Here is an 18,149-nt window from a genome sequence, read left to right as displayed (position 1 = left end):
AACCGGTGTGATTGGCTGCAGTAGTCGGCAAAACTGACAACTGTCCGTAAACAGCTCAAAAAGAGTCATATTATTTTCAAAATTTTATCGTGTATAGAAAATGCTAATATAAACATTCAGTGAAATTTTCAAGTATTTACAGTCATTCGTTTTTTAATTACAACAAAATAAGAAGATCGTTACATGAGAAATCGAGTGAATATCAAATGTTGTAAAAATATGAATTTCAAACGCTCATAAAAATTTGATTTGACTTGATTGTAGACATTTTTTTTTTTAAAAGGTAGACAAACCTATGAGGAATCTTGTATTACAATTTCAAATCTAAAATAAAAAGAAAATTTTTCATCAATTTCTAACTAAAAATAATTTGCAAATTTTCGTCATTTTTACGTACATTGTCAATATTTGAACTTTAGATGCTTATAAAAAAAAATTGTGACTATAGAATTTAATTTTTTTTATCTGCCTTTGAAACAATATACTAGGAACCTTCTATTAAATGTTCATGCTTTTTTAACCAACAAATAAAATTGTATTGGTATTTATAGAAAAAAAAAACTAAAAAAAATGGGAACTGCAAATGTCCGTAAAGATCTCAAAATAAATCAAAATATTTGGAAAATGTTATGGCGTATAGAAAATGCTAATATAAACATTCAGTCAAAATTTCAAGTACCTACGGTCATTTGTTTAAGAGTAGCACCAAAAACCAAAATCAATTTTCTCGAAAACAGATTTTGCGTAAAAATTCCCGTTTTTCTTTAATTTTTCTTTTGTTTTTCACGGCGTTTTTGAAAACTACTAGGAAATTTTTACTTTTGACCCCCCAAAGTACCAACTAGACAAAAAATTAAACCGTATAAAAATGCAACAGTCTTTAATTAAATATTAAATAAACAAATGTATTAATAATTTATTTGAGCAACAATCCTATCGTTTTTTTTTATCAGCCGCAAATCTGTCAATGATTTTTTCCACATGTCCCTGTGGCCTATGAGCATAGTATAAGGAATAATTTTTATTTCTTATTTCTTATACTATGCCTATGAGTATTGAGTAAAGCTAAGCCAGTTAATCTTTCCTCACCCATGCGTGACCTCATCCACGTTTTTAATCTAATAAACAAAGCAATAAGCAAAATACCAAAAGCAGGAAAGCATAATATGGTAATCAGCTAGGCAGGAAAGTTATAGGAAGTAAAATTGCTAATATAGGTACATTAATTTTTAAAATCTGCTTTAAATTATAAATGAGGCAGTTTAAACAAAAATATTTTATAATAAGCTCAAATATTAAGAGGACGTTACACCCGTATGTGGTGTCTCCTTCTTACAAAATATGTATGCAGCACAGAAAAACTGTTCTGCTGAGAACCACTCAGTAAAAGCACAGAATAGATTTCATCTATTCTGTGGTAAAAGTAAAGACTTCAAATTGGTAAACAATATAAATATATGATTCAGAACATGATATGTGAAATATCATTATTTTTTTTGATATGACTTATACGAAAAAAAAGTTCTTATTGTTTCAAAATCCATTATTTTTTGTTTTTTTTCAAACTCCAATAACTTTTTCGGTAGTTTCGATGTGAAAAAATAAAAATTATATTTCACAGGTAAAATTCTCTTTTTTATGTGGTGACGATTTAAAAATGTAAAATGCAACAATGAAAATAAAGTTTTTAGGTAGCACTCAATATTAAAATTGAGTTATTTAGCACAGTCACAGTGAACAAAATATTTAATTTATTTTATAAAAATGAAGTGATAACAGATTTATACGGCGGTGCAAGCACGCTGTAGCACTGCTTGGCGGTAAAATAATTTTATCTGTCATTCTATCTATAACAAAACTATATAACTATATAACCGTGGCAAGTAAGTTGTCTACAGCAATAATCGTGGTTATAACTAAGAAAATATTCTTTTAATATCTATGGTTATAACCAATTTCAAATTTGTTTTGAACATAATCTTGTTATTTAAATTCGATAATTTGTATTGATAATCAAAAAACAATATAATTGATGATATATTAAAAAAAAAATATACCTTTTTGTATCATTTATTAAGTTTGAAGTTATAGTTATGAATTATGAATTTCATATTCATTATATCATACGGCGCTATAATTCAAGTAAAAAATCCCTAGGGGGAGGGGGTAATCGCCACGTCACCCCCTCATCTCAAATCCGCCCCGGGTCCGTCATCATTGGTCAGATGATATTTAAGCAAGTTCGAGTGTCAGATGTACAAATTAGTAACCTAACCTATTGCGTATAGCTATTACATAGTGATGTTAGTACAAATGGATGTCCATTGAATAGAAAAACAATCCAAAATAATAGTTCTAAACCACAAACCCATATTTAATTCTTCAATGATGATCTGGCACCAGAATTTTAATAATAATAATTTATTAACTCTCCAACAAGCAATATCTACAAAGTGTAATAATAATAATCAAATTTCTGTCGGATCACCTCCAAAGCCAAAAGCTGTGCTGGAGGAGAGAGTTCATATAAGTACCGTAATAATATTAAATAAACATATCAAGAATATAACAATAAAAATAAAAAATAAATTATAAATAGTAGATATTATGTATCCTAAGTTAGAGGGTATCCACACTGGTGGGCCTCCCTCCTCACGCCATTTCATGTTTTGTACCTTAGCTATCAAATTTACTTATTGTTTTGTATATAAATATTACAGATTTTAAATATCTTATTTATATAAAAATCAATATTATTTACAAATAAATTATTACAACCGACATGTTAATTATATTCAAATATTATTTAAATCTAGAGACGTAAGTTTTCTTGTTACTTATTTAAAATCTATAAAATCATGAATAAATATTTTATGTTTAATAGAAAATTGAGTGAGTATAAAAAATATGGTCCTGATTGACAAAAACAGTCCTTAATTTAAGTAATGTAATATTAATATCTTTAACAAACCATGTGTAATAATTATGAGTAGGAGAATTAATTGTATTATTATATTCAAAAACAACTGCAAAACATGCATAATATGAAGGGATTCAATATTTAAAATTTTACATCCATTATATAAATTAGTTGATATTTTACTTAATACAGACTCATTTTATACACTAATGATGGGTTGCATGAAAATGTATTAATCTGATGGTTCAATAAAATTTAATAGACTAATTATGGGCCACTAAATTATGTTTAAATTAGGTTTAGCTCAATACTGATTTTTCAAATGGTTAGTGATTGTTCATGTAACACGTCATAAATACCATATTGTTTCATAAGAATTATTATGCCTAAAAGATTATTTCAACAGTAAAAAAAAGCATAAATACATAATTTACTTGTTCAAAATATGTAAATATTGAAAATAATGTTGACATAATATATTTTACTTTATCCATGAGTCATGGCTCATGACCTATGACCTAGTAGCAATACACAGAGACAAGGAAATTAAAAGACTGTATATTCAGTAGGTACACACATTTCTTACAGGCCGAAAAATCATTTGTTAGATATAATTAATCATAAAAATACAGCTCAAAAAATATGAAAAATACATACATATTAATTTAGTTTGTAAATAGCAATCAACTAAGGTGAGCTGAATATATACGAATAGTAAAAACTAAAAAAATCAAGATTGTTTGAGTTGTTGACAAATTTTAAATAACAATACTATATTCAATATTTCAATGTGGCCCTCTTATGTTATGACAAAAATGCCATATTGATATGAATGCACAGTGTGACTGTCCAGCAGTTTTCCAGGAAAAGTATTATTATATAAAAATAAATTAAAATTGCAGTCCACTTTGAATTAAATGTTTTATTAAACTCACTTTTATAGTCAGTAAATAATTGTATTAATAAAGTATGAGTAATATGACTTAGTTAGTTTAGTTGGAAATTAATAGCTTGCGTAACAGCATCCAAGGCTCTTTCGTGTTTGTCATACTCAAATATCCAGGTAACTAATAAAAGTCTTCAACATTTCTTGGAAACTTTATTCTTGACCATGGCCAATTGGGCTTCTGCAATCATCTGAAAAATGTCAATGCAATAAAACAAACAAAATGAACTGAAAATGAAAAAGGACTGAGTACGACAAACTACAAGATTTTGGAAAGTTAGAAAGCTTGGCTAGATATTAGACATCAAAACCATAAATAATAGACTACTTGAGTCCAAACTCTAGATATATTATAAGAAGACCAAACTTGTACATAGGTTATAGGTAATAAACGTTTCATAATACATCGCAGACTTATTTCTCCACCAGTATGTGTGGCAGTTCCCCTTCAGAGACTGTTTTGACACACAGTTAACACAAATTAGATATAGAAAGATATGGAACTATTTAACATTAAAAGAATGTTGCACACTATTTGTTTTCTCTCTCTGGCCCAAGCGCGACTTAGTAAATTTATGTTTAGTAGAACTAATTTAATGTTATAAAGAATATTACCTGTGTCCCTACGTTGCTTGTTTTATGATAGTTTAATTTTTATGTAAGTTATAAGCATGTAAAATATTACATTTTAATCTCCCTCTATATGTATTTCAGGAAGTTTGCACTTCCCTTAGACATCAATGTTATTAATTAGAAAAAAATTATATAACAAAACATTTTACTTACTTTACGTTTTTCTAAATCTGGTATATGTGGAACGTTATTCATCCAATCTTGAATACGAATGTATAAACTCTTGTTTACATGATATTGATGATATGTAGTAGGTGTACTCGAGGAATGTGGCTCATTATAGCTTGGTATTGGCTGTAGCAGGGTTGCTATTCTATAATATGTATGATAAAAAGTTATTATAGGTAGTTTCAAAAGTTAAAAAGTTAATTAATTAATTGGGTTTTTTTTTTTAAACAGACACTTATCAGCGTTGTAAACATATTTTTAGTAAGATTATTGGAAATAATAATATTATTTTTGTGTTATCATATCTGATCATGAAAAATGAAATAACTAAATTATAATATATAATTTATAAGCACATTAAGGTCAAATGAGATATCTGTGACACAAAATTCAAAATTTCAATTTTATTATATGCAAATATAATAGGTAGGTAGAATATATAACCTGATCAACTATTTATAAAACTATTTAAATACACGTACCTACCTAACATGTCAGTTTACTTTTTTAGGAATTCAAATAAGGGTAGGTATTTTGATTTAACTTAGTCAGTCCGTCTCCAAAAATAACAAATTAAACAATGAATGAACAATATATTCTTATAAAAATACCATTGTGCAGTGGCACCGAAGTCCATGCTGACGTCGGACCGTGGCCTGACCTCTTTTTTAAAAAATGTGGCCGGCCGGCCATATTTTGTTTACTTCATAACTTTAATATGAGCATGAGTATATTTAAACCGTGATTATGAATAAACGAGTGAATAAATGTATATTAGGGTACCTCTATATTAAATAATTAAGATATTGAGGCTGGGAAGTTATAAAATTGCCCGACCACATTTTAAAAACTTCAGCGCAACTGCCATTGTGTCATAAAAATAAAATACAAACAAGTAGGTTCTAAATTATAATTAAATTTAATACCTAATTAAGAAAAAAAAATGTTGTGACATTTTGCTTTCTAAAAAATAATTTAAGGTGCCTACTTCTTTAATCAAGATAGTTATTACTTATTTGACATTCAAAACTGATTAATAATTAATAATACATCAAGATTTAAAACTTAAATATCAAAAAAGATAGTCTAAAGACAACTACTGAACTACTTAATATCTAACTAAGTAACTAGGTACCTTTTTCAAAAAAATTGACTAAAAAGAAATGTAGGTACTATTTTAAAATAAAAATAAAATTAATAATTATGTTTGAAATAAAAAGCAATTAATTAATTCAACTCACGTTTTACAGTCAGAAACTAAATGTACTAATAAAGTAAGTTCACAGAATCGGGAATTATTAGCTCTCTTAACAGCTCTCAATGCGCTTTCGTGTTCTTCATATTCAATGAATAAGTAACTAATAAAAGAAAACAATGGCTTTTTCAAAGTGTACGTTCAAAGTAGAATGTCTAAAGGAGGCACTCACCCTTTAGTGTCGCCCTTTTCAGATTTTGGATAGTAAACTCTGGGGATTTTACCGAACTGCGTAAATATTTTGGTGATTACTCGTTGGAGACGGTCGAAGGTTTTGGGTTCGGTTTTAGGAATACCGTCAACTTTAATGACAGTGGACACTTCGAGTTTCTTCTGCAGTACGAGATTGAGCAATACTAAAAATGACGATGTCACACGAATGAGTGGAGGAACCGTAGAGTCTGATAAATTGTCGCTGTCTTACCTTCGTCGATTTTGTTGTCAACGGTCAATTCCGAGGTCAATAATTTGTTGTCGACGGCATCGTCGGCCACCGCCATGATGAATCGACTGTGTGCCTTATCTGGAATCGACTGAAAAAAGTCAATACGATGGAACGAAAATAATGAGCAGAAAACGAAAAAGATACGTGTAGTGAAACTATACGGGACTAGGGATGATCAGGTTAAATTTGTACATGGTAAGTTGGTTAAATAGCAGTCGGCGTTAGAACCACGGTAGACTATAAATTATAAGTAACTGCTAAGGTAATGGAACTTATGAATCGGCCTACTTCTGACTATAATTTACCATAGGCAGTGTCCACAATAATAATAATTTACAGCAACGAAACGATCAAAACCAACGTGGATTTATAAATCAAAACATTGCACTGGCTGCGCATTCCGTGTAAACCGTGTGGTTAACCTGTTACCGTAATAATATAGGTACTAGATACATTACATACTACATTCGTTATAATATTATTACTTTGTATGTATTCCACTGTGGGTTAGGTTTTACATAATAATTAATATTATTATATTAAATAAACATATTATTATTTTAGTTGGTGTATGACAAGGAAATTCTAAACGCGGACTACACGTCTTGACTCCACGGAGACGTTATAATAGAACCACAGATTATGAAATAGAATATTATAGAACCTTAAAGGTATTCTTAACCGTTTTATATTTTTAGAGTGGACGTCTGGACAGTTTTAAGCTAATTATACCGCCAACCTACTGGCTATTCACATTTCACACCGTTCTACGGTACCTACCTAAGTCGGTCTTTGGTATGAATTCATGGGAGGACTGGGCCACTGTGACTGTGCTACCGTGTGGACCAATATCATATTATGTCCCCACTCCCCAGGGCTAAAGCAGAGAAGCTCCTCAGTAAGTTTTCGGGTTTTCCTAAAAATTTTAGTCCGATGGAGGTTTGCCGTTTGTCCATATGGCCATAGGTATCTCGTTCATCATTGCACGATGTAGGTAAAACATACCTACATCGTGCATCATTGTAAATCGTATATGACAGCGCTGTCTAACTATGAAAGAGAGCAACTGTGAAGGCCGATTCTTCACGAACGCGTTAATAATGATTTGGCGGCAGTAGATGGCGCCGCCATTATCAAATTAATCACGATGGTGAAAAGATGAACTGCATTATTAACTATTTATCATAATAGATGAAATTCTATTCTGTGGTACTAGCATAGACATAATATTATAGATATCTATATTATGTGTATGGGTACTAGCATGTACTAGCTAGGCAACTAGATAGCGAACTCCCACCGTGAATTGAAGCAATCAGGGTCGGGGGGCAATTGCATGGTATTTCAAATAAGATTAATTAATTAATTATGATTTATTTTGTACTGTACTTTATTATTTCCAGACATGTAGTTTAAAAAAAAAAAAAATGTTTTTTTAAATGTAATTTTACATTTACTATTTTATTTTACCATTAAAAACGATGTTATTCCTACCCAAGGTGTATTGATAAGGTGTCGTCACTTATTTGAAAACTTGATTGAAAATTTTACTACAAATAGTCGTCACCACCGGGAGTGCTATATGTCCTAAAGAGGCCGAAAAACGAACACTTTAGTACACCAGAACTATAGAAAATTTAAAATATATTATGATTTAAGGAATAAAATTCAACATTTTTCATTGCATAATGACTTCTATGTTCTAAATTATTTGTATACATGTATTTAAATACTTTCTTTTTATCAAATACAACTTTAATATTATTAAATATAATTAACTAAATTAACTAAATTGTCATTTTTAAATTTCCTATTACAGAAAAAATATATTAAAAATGTAAGAGTTAATTCACTAAATTATCATACATAGTGCTTTAAAAGTGTTATAATTAACAAATAATAATTATTAATTATTAATTAATATATTGATTTTAAATAGAATTCATAATACTGCTAGTACTAGTATTATACAAGTATTCATATTACCTATGTGTTACTAAAATGCATATTATATTATGAATATCTTTTTATAAGCATTTATTACTCAGTTGTACCTATCTCCATTGATTTATAATACATTCGTAGCATTTATTGTATATTATAAAATAAATGTTATTACTTATTACCTATATATTATTATATATTATTATCAATGTATTGTATCAATACACCTTGTTCCTACCTAATACACTTTGTATAATGAATGAAATGTCTTGCCAACCGACAAAATGGCGGCCGTCCACAGCTGAGCCACGGACTAGGATACTATCTTTAATCGTGATCGTGGCTGAGCTTCACTTGATAACAATGTGTGTAAACAATAGCGATATAAACCGTTTTTATTTACTGTCTTGTATAAAAACTATAATTAATTAAAAACTATACCTATATTGATGTATCGTTCTGTTTTCTCGAATTCTGGAATCTCGATGTTCTGGTCCAATACTGAATAGTGACTATATTATAGTGGCTACTGTCCGGTCCGGAGTTCTGTCGATATAGACGTGTGCAATTATTATATTAATTAAAAACTATTTTTGTTCTGTACTATCACACGAGTACTGACAATGTGAGACGCGAGTGCTATAAACCACTAGTGACTACTAACTATTAACTACAGTCATAGATTAAACATACATTTCATCTATGCTACAGTTGAAGATCCATCATCTATATTTAATCGTGCTACCTAGTGTATTAATTTTACTATTGAGCCGTAAATTGAAGTGATATCGTACTTCTAACCTTTTGAATGGTATTGTCATATGAAAAAATGCATGGTTATCTTGTGGTTCCGATGTGAAATACTGAAAAACGCCTTTAGATTTGGTGTCTGATGGTCATTTGATGTTTACGCTGTTTTAAAGGTGTAACAATCATGGTAAGACATACATAATTCGGAACAGATAAAGAAAACTACCTGTGTTTTGTTTATCTGTAACGATTTCAACTGTGATAGTTTATGGTTTAGATTTTAAGATTAAGTTTAAAATCTATAAACAACTAAAGCTATTGTGTGTTCAAGTGAAGATGATTAACATGAAACAAAACTGGTTCTTTTGATATTAATGCTCACTAATTTGTAATTAAAAAATGACAAAAAAAAAATGAATGAATGATTTAGATGGTCTGTACGTTTGGTATATAAATAAAAATAAAAAAAAGCTACGGCATAGATCAATTTATTCTCTACTTGTGATAAAAAAATAAATACTCAAATAGTCAAATATATGAAATTCTGAGGCCCACTAATAAATACATTTTAAACAATTTTCTATGATTTATTTTTATTTTAATTTATCACTAAATATTACTTCCAATTTTTTTTAGAGTAAAAAAAACAATAATAAAATGAATTCTCTTCAAATATCAAAAACTGAATTTGATACAATTAAATCAAAAGCTATTGTCAAATATTCTTCAGTTCTTCGACCACCTAATTTTGCCCATCTTCAATGTAACACTGATCTAAATCTTCCACCTTCAAATTGGTTAAGTAGTGCGGCTGAATCTTATGGCTTGCGGCACATGTTATCTCATTCAGATGGATTTTCTAGGTAAGAAAATGTTGTATATTTTAAAAACATTCTTGTAATTTTTTGATTTATTACCTTCATAATATTTTTTTTTAGTTTTCAAATGGCTCACATGTTTCCAGACTGCATTGGGGAAGTTGATGTTGTGTCAGATGCTGAAAATATCAAACGGCTATTAAAAATACCCTACAGTAACAAATCGGTAATTTTTTTAAATTTAAATATTTAATATTAGCTAATAATATAACATTAAATACCTCACAATTAATTACAGTTGTGTTAATAAGTTCTTATAATTAATTAAATGTTATATCTTATAACAAACCATATCATCATAAGTGCAGCAACTAGGTTTTTATTGGAAGGGATGCAAATATATTTCATGCATGCCAGTCAATGTATAATTTTTAAATAATCAATTTGGTTAGGTATCAAAACATAGTCGAGCAAACTACAAATATGTCAGTAAATTATATCAACAATATATTTTGTTTAAAATCAAACCTATCAAACGAGTACAACTTAATGGCCCTAAATGGTGGTGGTAGTGCAGCTCTGCGCATCAATGAGATGATGGTTAAATCTTAAATGTGTGACTGATTTATAGTGCTCATGACAATGGATTTTAACTGTATTTTATCATATATTCATATATTTAGTAATCCATAATAAAACCTAGTAGGTGTATTGGCAATGTGACTGTAGTCATGTATACATATTATTTAATTTATAATATGGATCATTTGTGTTTGGTGCTTCTTGGATTTGTATGTTGTTTTCTAGTGTTTTTTGAATATTCTTTATAAGTTGTACACATTTCTTCTGTCAAATAGTGAAATTTAATACAAATTTTGACTGCATATTTCTTTATCTTTTACAAAAAAATGAGTTTTTGGAGAAATTGAAGCATTTTTAATTATCATCATATAATTATTATACCATTTTGATGTTATATACATGTTTCACCAGTTTTTCCCCCATGATTTTTGTAGCGCGTTTTAAAGAATATTATTCTTAATGTTATTGCATATTTTAAAAACTCTTAGTGAAATAGTCTTAAACCACTTTACTAATTGCATTCTGTATTTTTTATATTTATGCAAAAATCTTTACCTTATAAATAAATAACTAATAGGTGGTCTACATAGATGGATTCTCAGTGGTAGTATGTAAACAAAAGTTTATTCAATCACATTTGAATATATTTTGTACATAAAAGTTAAAACAGTTATGTGGTGGAATTAATTTTGATTTAAAGTGATTGGTAAAAATATTTATAAAATTTGTAAGATTTATTGCATTACATCCTCGATTACACCATACTACTGAAAATTTAAGTCTGCTTGCTGTAATATTATTTAAATATGTGTACATTTTAATCCAAACTTTTGATTATTTAAGGCATTAATGCTTAAAAAGATTGTTATACTACAAATAGTTATTTAATATTATTAAGCTATTTAAATAAATAATTACTCATTTTAATTAAACTATTTAAATTCACTAAAGGTGAGCATGATGGTTCATAGGATTGAAAATACATTGCTTCTAGACGAATTTGACGTTCACAAACATTTGATGGTGCAAACAGCTGATGACTGGGAATGGCTTAGAAAATTTTTCTACGGTCATATTTTAGAATCATTTGATAGAAAAGTAAGATAAATTGTGTTTAATTATTGCATATTTGGATTATAATTTATTGAATCTAATTATTTGTGTGACTGAATACAGGAGAAATGTATAACGCACAAAGTGAACACTTTTGATGTTATACAACAAAGAAGTTTGATCTCAAAGTTCTTACATTATAGCATTGCTGAGTCATCAAATTCCAACAATGATTACCAATTACCAAATAAAATTTTACCAAGTCCACTTTCTTCAGTATGTTTTTCTTAGTCTTGCAATTATATATATTTAATATTTACAGAAACGTTGAATTACTAATTAAATAATAAATATATTAAGTTTATATATGCATTAAACCAAAAATTATTTGCAGTCAGCTCCTCCTTTACCAGAACCTACACCAGAAGAAGAATTCCCTGATGATCCTAAGACACATCGATTATTCAACCAAAATGTTTTATGGAATTTTGAAGATCTGAGAATGTTACTTGGTACAGACTTACCAATTTTTGGAGGTGGCACTTATCCTTGCATAAGTCTGAGATTAAGGTTGAATATTTAATTTTAACCATAATCTATGGTTTTGTATTAAATTAAAGATAATACTAAAATTTAACTTTTAAATTTAGAGATATGTCAAAACCCATAAGTGTGTTAACTGGGATTGATTATTGGTTAGATAATTTGATGTGCAATGTTCCTGAAGTTGTAATGTGTTATCATTTAAATGGAATTGTTCAAAAGTATGAGTTAGTAAAAACTGAAGACTTGCCATTCATGAATGGTTCGTCATTTTCACCTAAAGTCATCAGAGATGTCGCACAAAATATATTATCATTTTTGAAGTCAAATGCCACTAAAGCTGGACATACGTACTGGTTATTCAAAGGTATAAAATAAAAATTAATTAGAAGCGTTAAATATAGTTATTGACCGTATATATGTGCTATAGTCTTAATTACATCTATTTAATGTGTAGGGAAAAATGACGATGTAGTGAAACTTTATGACTTGACATCATTATGTTCTGAATCGTTAGTCGAAGGACGTTGTGAAGGTCAAAATCCATTCACTGTTCCTGTCGGTATGTTGTTATATCGCGTTGCTCGGAATTTAAAACACAACCCAGATGTTGGAATACCATCTAGTCCAATTACTATCCAAATGTTACTAAACAATTGTTTGAAATTATTAAATAAAACAAAGTACCCTCAAGTAATCAATAATAAATATAAGTCTGTAATTAGTTAAAATAACTTTTAATAATGCATTTATTTTATGATTTACAGATTGTTACATCCGTAAACTACATGTTATCTGACCTCTATATCCCAGTTAATACCAATCCCACATCGCCTAAACTAGATGATTTAACTAATATTGGTGAAGATTCTCTTACATCTCATGTCGATTCTGATGACGATTCATCATTTGGCTCTGATGATGAAACCCCTACCTTTTCTGTTGATGTACATGAATTATGTTTATCACACACAAAAAAAAAAAAATCTACAAGTAATTATTCATTTCTTTTAATACATGAAATTTAAATTATTAACTTATATTTATTATTTATGAATTCAGAACATAAGTTTCCTCGATCAGAACCTGTAGTAAAGACGTTGGAAGAACGTTGTCAAAAAGCATTATATCATGTCGGTTGTGGCTTAAGTTGTTTACAGTATTTTAAGAATCTTAATCCACAGTGTACTGATGAAGATAATATGGTCTGAAATAAATAATTGATTTTGTATATTTATAGTTTTTAATTAATGTATAATTTCTTTGAACTTAGAAAAAGTTTGGGGATGAACCTAAAATGGCATCATCATCCAATGCAATTCCTATGCCATATCTTGTTTCTGAAATGGATCATCAAATGAAAGAAGATGAAAAAGTTGTCAACAAAGGTGTAAAAAATAAAAATCGCAAACGTAATAAAGCTAATATTGTTGTTGAAAATGATGATGACACTAAAAATGTGTAAGTACTTGTTAAAAAATATATGATCCTTTTTAAATCACTGCAATCTGTGGTTCTACTGTTTTTAGTCCTAGCACATTACTCTGTAAATCTATTGCTGAAACTATGCCCACTTGGCATAATCCACCCGATGCTAAGGACAGTGATTCTTGGAAACAACACTTACGGGTATTACTTTATGAAAAAGCATGTTTATCCTATGCTGCATTAGCCGAATATGAGTTTACATGTAACAAGTAAGATAAAAAATAGATGTGATAAATATATGTGATATTTCAAATGTTAAACATTTATTTTTACTATAGGTATGGAATAGCATTGAAACACTTTCGATCTGTATTTGAATGTCGGCTATGTATTATTAACACCAATATCAACGACCTATTTGGATTTTTATTGGGACGTTGTGGTGATTGCTGTTTGTTGATTGCTCAAAACTGGGATAAAGCTCAACAATACACAGATGAGTTTAAAACTGATGAAAATTATGATATAGAAATAAGAGAAGCATTGCAAAGCGAATGTGACAGTTACACACAAGAAGGTAGTTTCTATTTAGGAATATTGGCTAAAAATTATTAAATTTTTATAAAAGATATTTATTTTATAATGTTATAGATTTCAATTTAATACCACAATTGTTTGAGTCAAAAGAAGATATGTTGAATGCAGCAGCTAATTGTTATGGACGTTCTTTAGAATTAGAAACAAATGAAAAAAACAAAAATAATTTGAACAGAAGAATTGGTAATGTTTACAATGAAATCACATCAGGATACATAGACGAAATTGCAAGTAAGTTACTTTTCTTTAGGCCTAAATTAATTGGGGTTCATATCACTTTAATTTAATTTTTATAGCTGCTTTAAGAGATAAAATTGAGTTAACTCCTTCAAGATTGCAATGGCTGCTAAAACAATCCAAACATTATTTGTCCAAGGGAATTGATAAATTTGAAAGTACTGAAGATTTAATTAATCTCGCTTTGTTGTATTCAAACATGGGCCGCTTATATAGACACGTGTCATATTATTCATCACAATACATGGTTTCCTTAGGAGAAATTTTAAAAGATGAGGATTTTACTAACAAGGTTAGTTGATTGTTTTTAAATTGAAATTAATTATTTCAGTTGACTGTATAATATTGTAACCCATTTTATTATTTTATACTAATATTTTAGGCTGTGGAAAGCTACATGAAAGGTTTGGCAGTGCTGGGCTGCCGTCGTTTTAATCCAAAACTCTGGGACATGGTTTGTTGGGACTTATCAACAACCATTTACAATATGGCTATACAATCTCAAGATGATCCATCTGTATTCAGTGTAAGTGTCTGATATTCAGTTGAATTATAATAATTTGTTTTGACTCATAGAAAAAATTATATAACATTTAGGATAGGGTTGAAGCTGAGAAAGAAGTTATCAGTTTACTCTTGAAAGCTTTAAAATATTGTGATTTGGAAAATGATTCGTCTAGAAAATTGTTGTACGAATTCCGGGCAGCATACATTCATGACAGACTAGCGTCTTTGTATCACCATCGTTTAAGGTAATGATGGACATTGGTAAAGTACAACTACTGTGATTTTTATTTTTATTGTAATAGTATAAATGTATAATATATTGTATGCTTTATAAAACTCTAAGCCTATATCGATGGCCACACAGAAAAAGGGTCCAAGCAACACATAGGGTCAAAGCGACATGACATATCATTGGATGGAGAAAAATTTGAGTTTTTCAATGAACTTATGCAAAACATCTGTGAACATTATTTAATGAAGAATATGATTTATAGGGTTACGATATAATTGACACTTATATTTTGTTTTCTCCAAAATTCTCTCGGTCTAAATGACAATAATAGGGAATTGACAACATTATCACAAATGTTTAGGGGAAAAGCGACATTTATAAAAATATTTGTTTAAACTTTATTTTGTTGAACACAAGCGCATGTATAATGGCATTATAATACCAAAATATAATAGAAGATACATTCATTAGATAAATTATTAAACTTATGTATTCTAATTTCTGTATCAACGCAAATAATAATCAAAAATGTATAGGTATTTATATTAAAAGATGTACAAATATAAAAAGTACTAAACGAAAAATTTTTCATAAAAAAAAGTTATTGCTTATCAAAAAAATTTAAATACAGTCGACTCTCGGTAACTCAAAGTTCAAGGGGATAAAGAAAATTTGATTTAAAAATTTTGAGTTATCAATATCTCTATGTATTATTGTTATTTGAAAGGGAATTTTATTGTTCGAGATGTCGAGAATTGCGAGTTATCAAGGTTCAAGTTACAGATAGTACACTGTATTAAAATAATAACAAAATGATTTTTAATTTTCCTGAAAACCTTGAAATATGTTGCTTAGCTATCGATATTAATATTTATTTATAATGGTAAACTGTTATTTTTTATTAAATGTTTACTCTCAGCTTACAACTACAAGTTCATATTTTTTTATCAGGTGTTTGGAAGTGGATATTCCAAAGTTTAAAAGTACACTTCATCAGTGTACATCTCATTATAATCGTGCATATGAAATGTTTTATAAAATGGATCGTCCACTGGAATGTCTTGAAATACTTATAAAAAACATTGCTTTAGATGAGCTTCAAATTGACAGTATGCAAATGCACTTAATTTTACAATAATTTGAAATAATTTCAATAAATATTATCATTTAGGTGCAACAAATTCTCAATCCAAAGTTAAATTTATCATGTCCATCACACAAACTTTAGGAAAATGTATTTCCATATTAAAAATGTTAGCAGAAAATAGTATTGATGAGTGCAAGGAAAAATATTCAGATGATCATAATGATAGTCTTGACAAGACAGATCGGAATGGTGACGATGACCAAGATAGTGAAATGAAAAAAAAAAAGTTGTTAAAACTTTTAGAAGAGAGATTACAGCATATATTGAAGTCCATGATCAAGCTTGCTATGGCAAAAACATCAAAGTAAGTGTGCCCTGTTATTAATTATAATGTATATTATTTTATACTTGTTTTTTTGCATCTAAAATGGCTTAAAATTAAATTTATTGAAAACGCAGGCATAATTTATTCAATAAGAGTTTGAAATCAACAATTTATATCGAAATAATTTGTCAAAATTCAAATTAAGACATTTAAATAAAAAACAGCTTTATGTTTCTTTAACTTTATTATTTATCTTATTGTAATTCATAAAATATTTGTCATAGTCTTAAAAAATTAGCCGTTATAAATATTATTATTTTCTATACACGATGACATTTTTATAATGTATTAGTATTCCCTTTTTATTAACACCAAACAGCGATTTTACAACAGCTCTGGTAAAAAAGTATGCATATGAGTCAGTTAGAATACAATAGGGCTAATGCAGGTAAATAAGAAAGTTATATAGAAAAGCAGAGAGCTAAATATACATATTAATAATAATATATTTTATATTATATTTAAATTATATGATATTAATAATTTAATATACCTTTGTGATGATTATGTCAAAAATTTGTTCAAGTTTGACCTACTTGTTTTAAGGCGATATTTCTCAAATATTGTTGATTTAAACTTTTAGTATAAAATATAAACAATGGGATTGGACATTGCCCCCCTTCCCCAACCATTTGTTAAGCCATTGTGTGCCTGTAACAAAAGCCAATTACAAAAAGACAATTTAGTTGGTTAATATGAAACTTACAGATACTAAATATTAGAAAATTATTTAAAAATGTGATATACATTTAAGTAATTTTTCTATTTAACTAATGAAAAAATAAATATGGAACATTAATAGTTATACATTTATTTGAACTTGTTATAGGTTGACCAATAAAACAAACGAATTAAAAACAATCTATGGTGAATTGCTGCGAAAAAGTACTGACGCTGATGATTTTTCACATTTACTCAGAGTTGTTACACAGATATCAGAACTAAGCTTCTAAGTTTAATGATTAGGTGAGATTTTTAAAACAAATCATAATACTTGTTATATTAATATTAATTACTATTTGTTGTATATTTTTTTGTTTACTTTGTATAGTCAACACTACTATTAAATGTTGGAAATTAGTAACTATTTTTATAATTCTACTTCTACTATAAGATTTGTTTTTTGTGATACAAAAATCAGAAATAAATAATAGCATTGACTAGTATTTATAATCAATGATAACAGTAATAATATAGTACAATGTAAACATTATGTAAAGTAATTCAAACCAATTTTTGCGAGTGTATCAACGCATGTTTATTTATGTCAATGAGTTTTAAATTAAATGATACAACAACAATATATTTTGTCTTCATTTTAAAGTATACATACATACATTATTCCATTTTTTTATATTCATTAAATGATGTGCGTTTAACATAGTTCAAAAAAGAAAAAAAATCTTACAATAGTAAGTCATACTGTATTAGCCAATAATTCGTAATGATTTATAATATTAAGTATTGTATATTTTACAAAATTATAAAACACTTGTGGGATTAATAAACGATGGTTTAAACTATTTACTTTGGGACAGTAGTTATTAAGAGGACGCCACAACCGCATGTGTTGTCACCGTCTTACAAACGCGTAACATACAAATTTATGCTCAGAAATT

At 28.3% G+C, this 18,149-nt stretch overlaps 2 protein-coding genes across 3 annotated transcripts; one reads left to right on the top strand and one right to left on the bottom strand.

Annotated features, from left to right (window-relative positions):
- Positions 1-3,824: 3,824 nt before the first annotated feature.
- LOC100571582 (eukaryotic translation initiation factor 3 subunit B-like) lies at positions 3,825-8,865 on the bottom strand. Of its 2 annotated transcripts, XM_008185447.3 has the most exons (6): positions 8,753-8,865; positions 6,347-6,455; positions 6,095-6,278; positions 5,909-6,025; positions 4,653-4,812; positions 3,825-4,057 (listed from the first exon to the last, which is right to left on the bottom strand). In XM_008185447.3, exons 2-6 carry the CDS (start codon positions 6,420-6,422, stop codon positions 4,001-4,003), a joined length of 594 nt encoding a protein of 197 aa, XP_008183669.1. In that variant the 5' UTR covers positions 6,423-6,455; positions 8,753-8,865; the 3' UTR covers positions 3,825-4,000. The 2 variants fall into 2 exon arrangements, with proteins under 2 accessions (XP_008183669.1, XP_029344555.1); XM_029488695.1 differs by lacking the exon at positions 5,909-6,025.
- LOC100169644 (erythroid differentiation-related factor 1) lies at positions 8,670-17,833 on the top strand. Its single transcript, XM_001942855.5, has 20 exons — positions 8,670-9,248; positions 9,698-9,924; positions 10,000-10,105; positions 11,413-11,559; positions 11,638-11,790; positions 11,909-12,084; positions 12,165-12,424; positions 12,515-12,750; positions 12,825-13,050; positions 13,120-13,262; positions 13,331-13,518; positions 13,587-13,754; positions 13,824-14,062; positions 14,137-14,313; positions 14,379-14,611; positions 14,702-14,845; positions 14,917-15,071; positions 16,010-16,167; positions 16,230-16,509; positions 17,360-17,833. Exons 1-20 carry the CDS (start codon positions 9,246-9,248, stop codon positions 17,481-17,483), a joined length of 3,543 nt encoding a protein of 1,180 aa, XP_001942890.2. The 5' UTR covers positions 8,670-9,245; the 3' UTR covers positions 17,484-17,833.
- Positions 17,834-18,149: the final 316 nt, after the last annotated feature.

This window comes from Acyrthosiphon pisum, chromosome A1, assembly GCF_005508785.2.
Source record: "Acyrthosiphon pisum isolate AL4f chromosome A1, pea_aphid_22Mar2018_4r6ur, whole genome shotgun sequence".
NCBI classification, from domain to species: domain Eukaryota; kingdom Metazoa; phylum Arthropoda; class Insecta; order Hemiptera; family Aphididae; genus Acyrthosiphon; species Acyrthosiphon pisum.
Note: the sequence above shows the minus strand (reverse complement) of the source record. Positions and strands in the feature narration are given on the sequence as shown.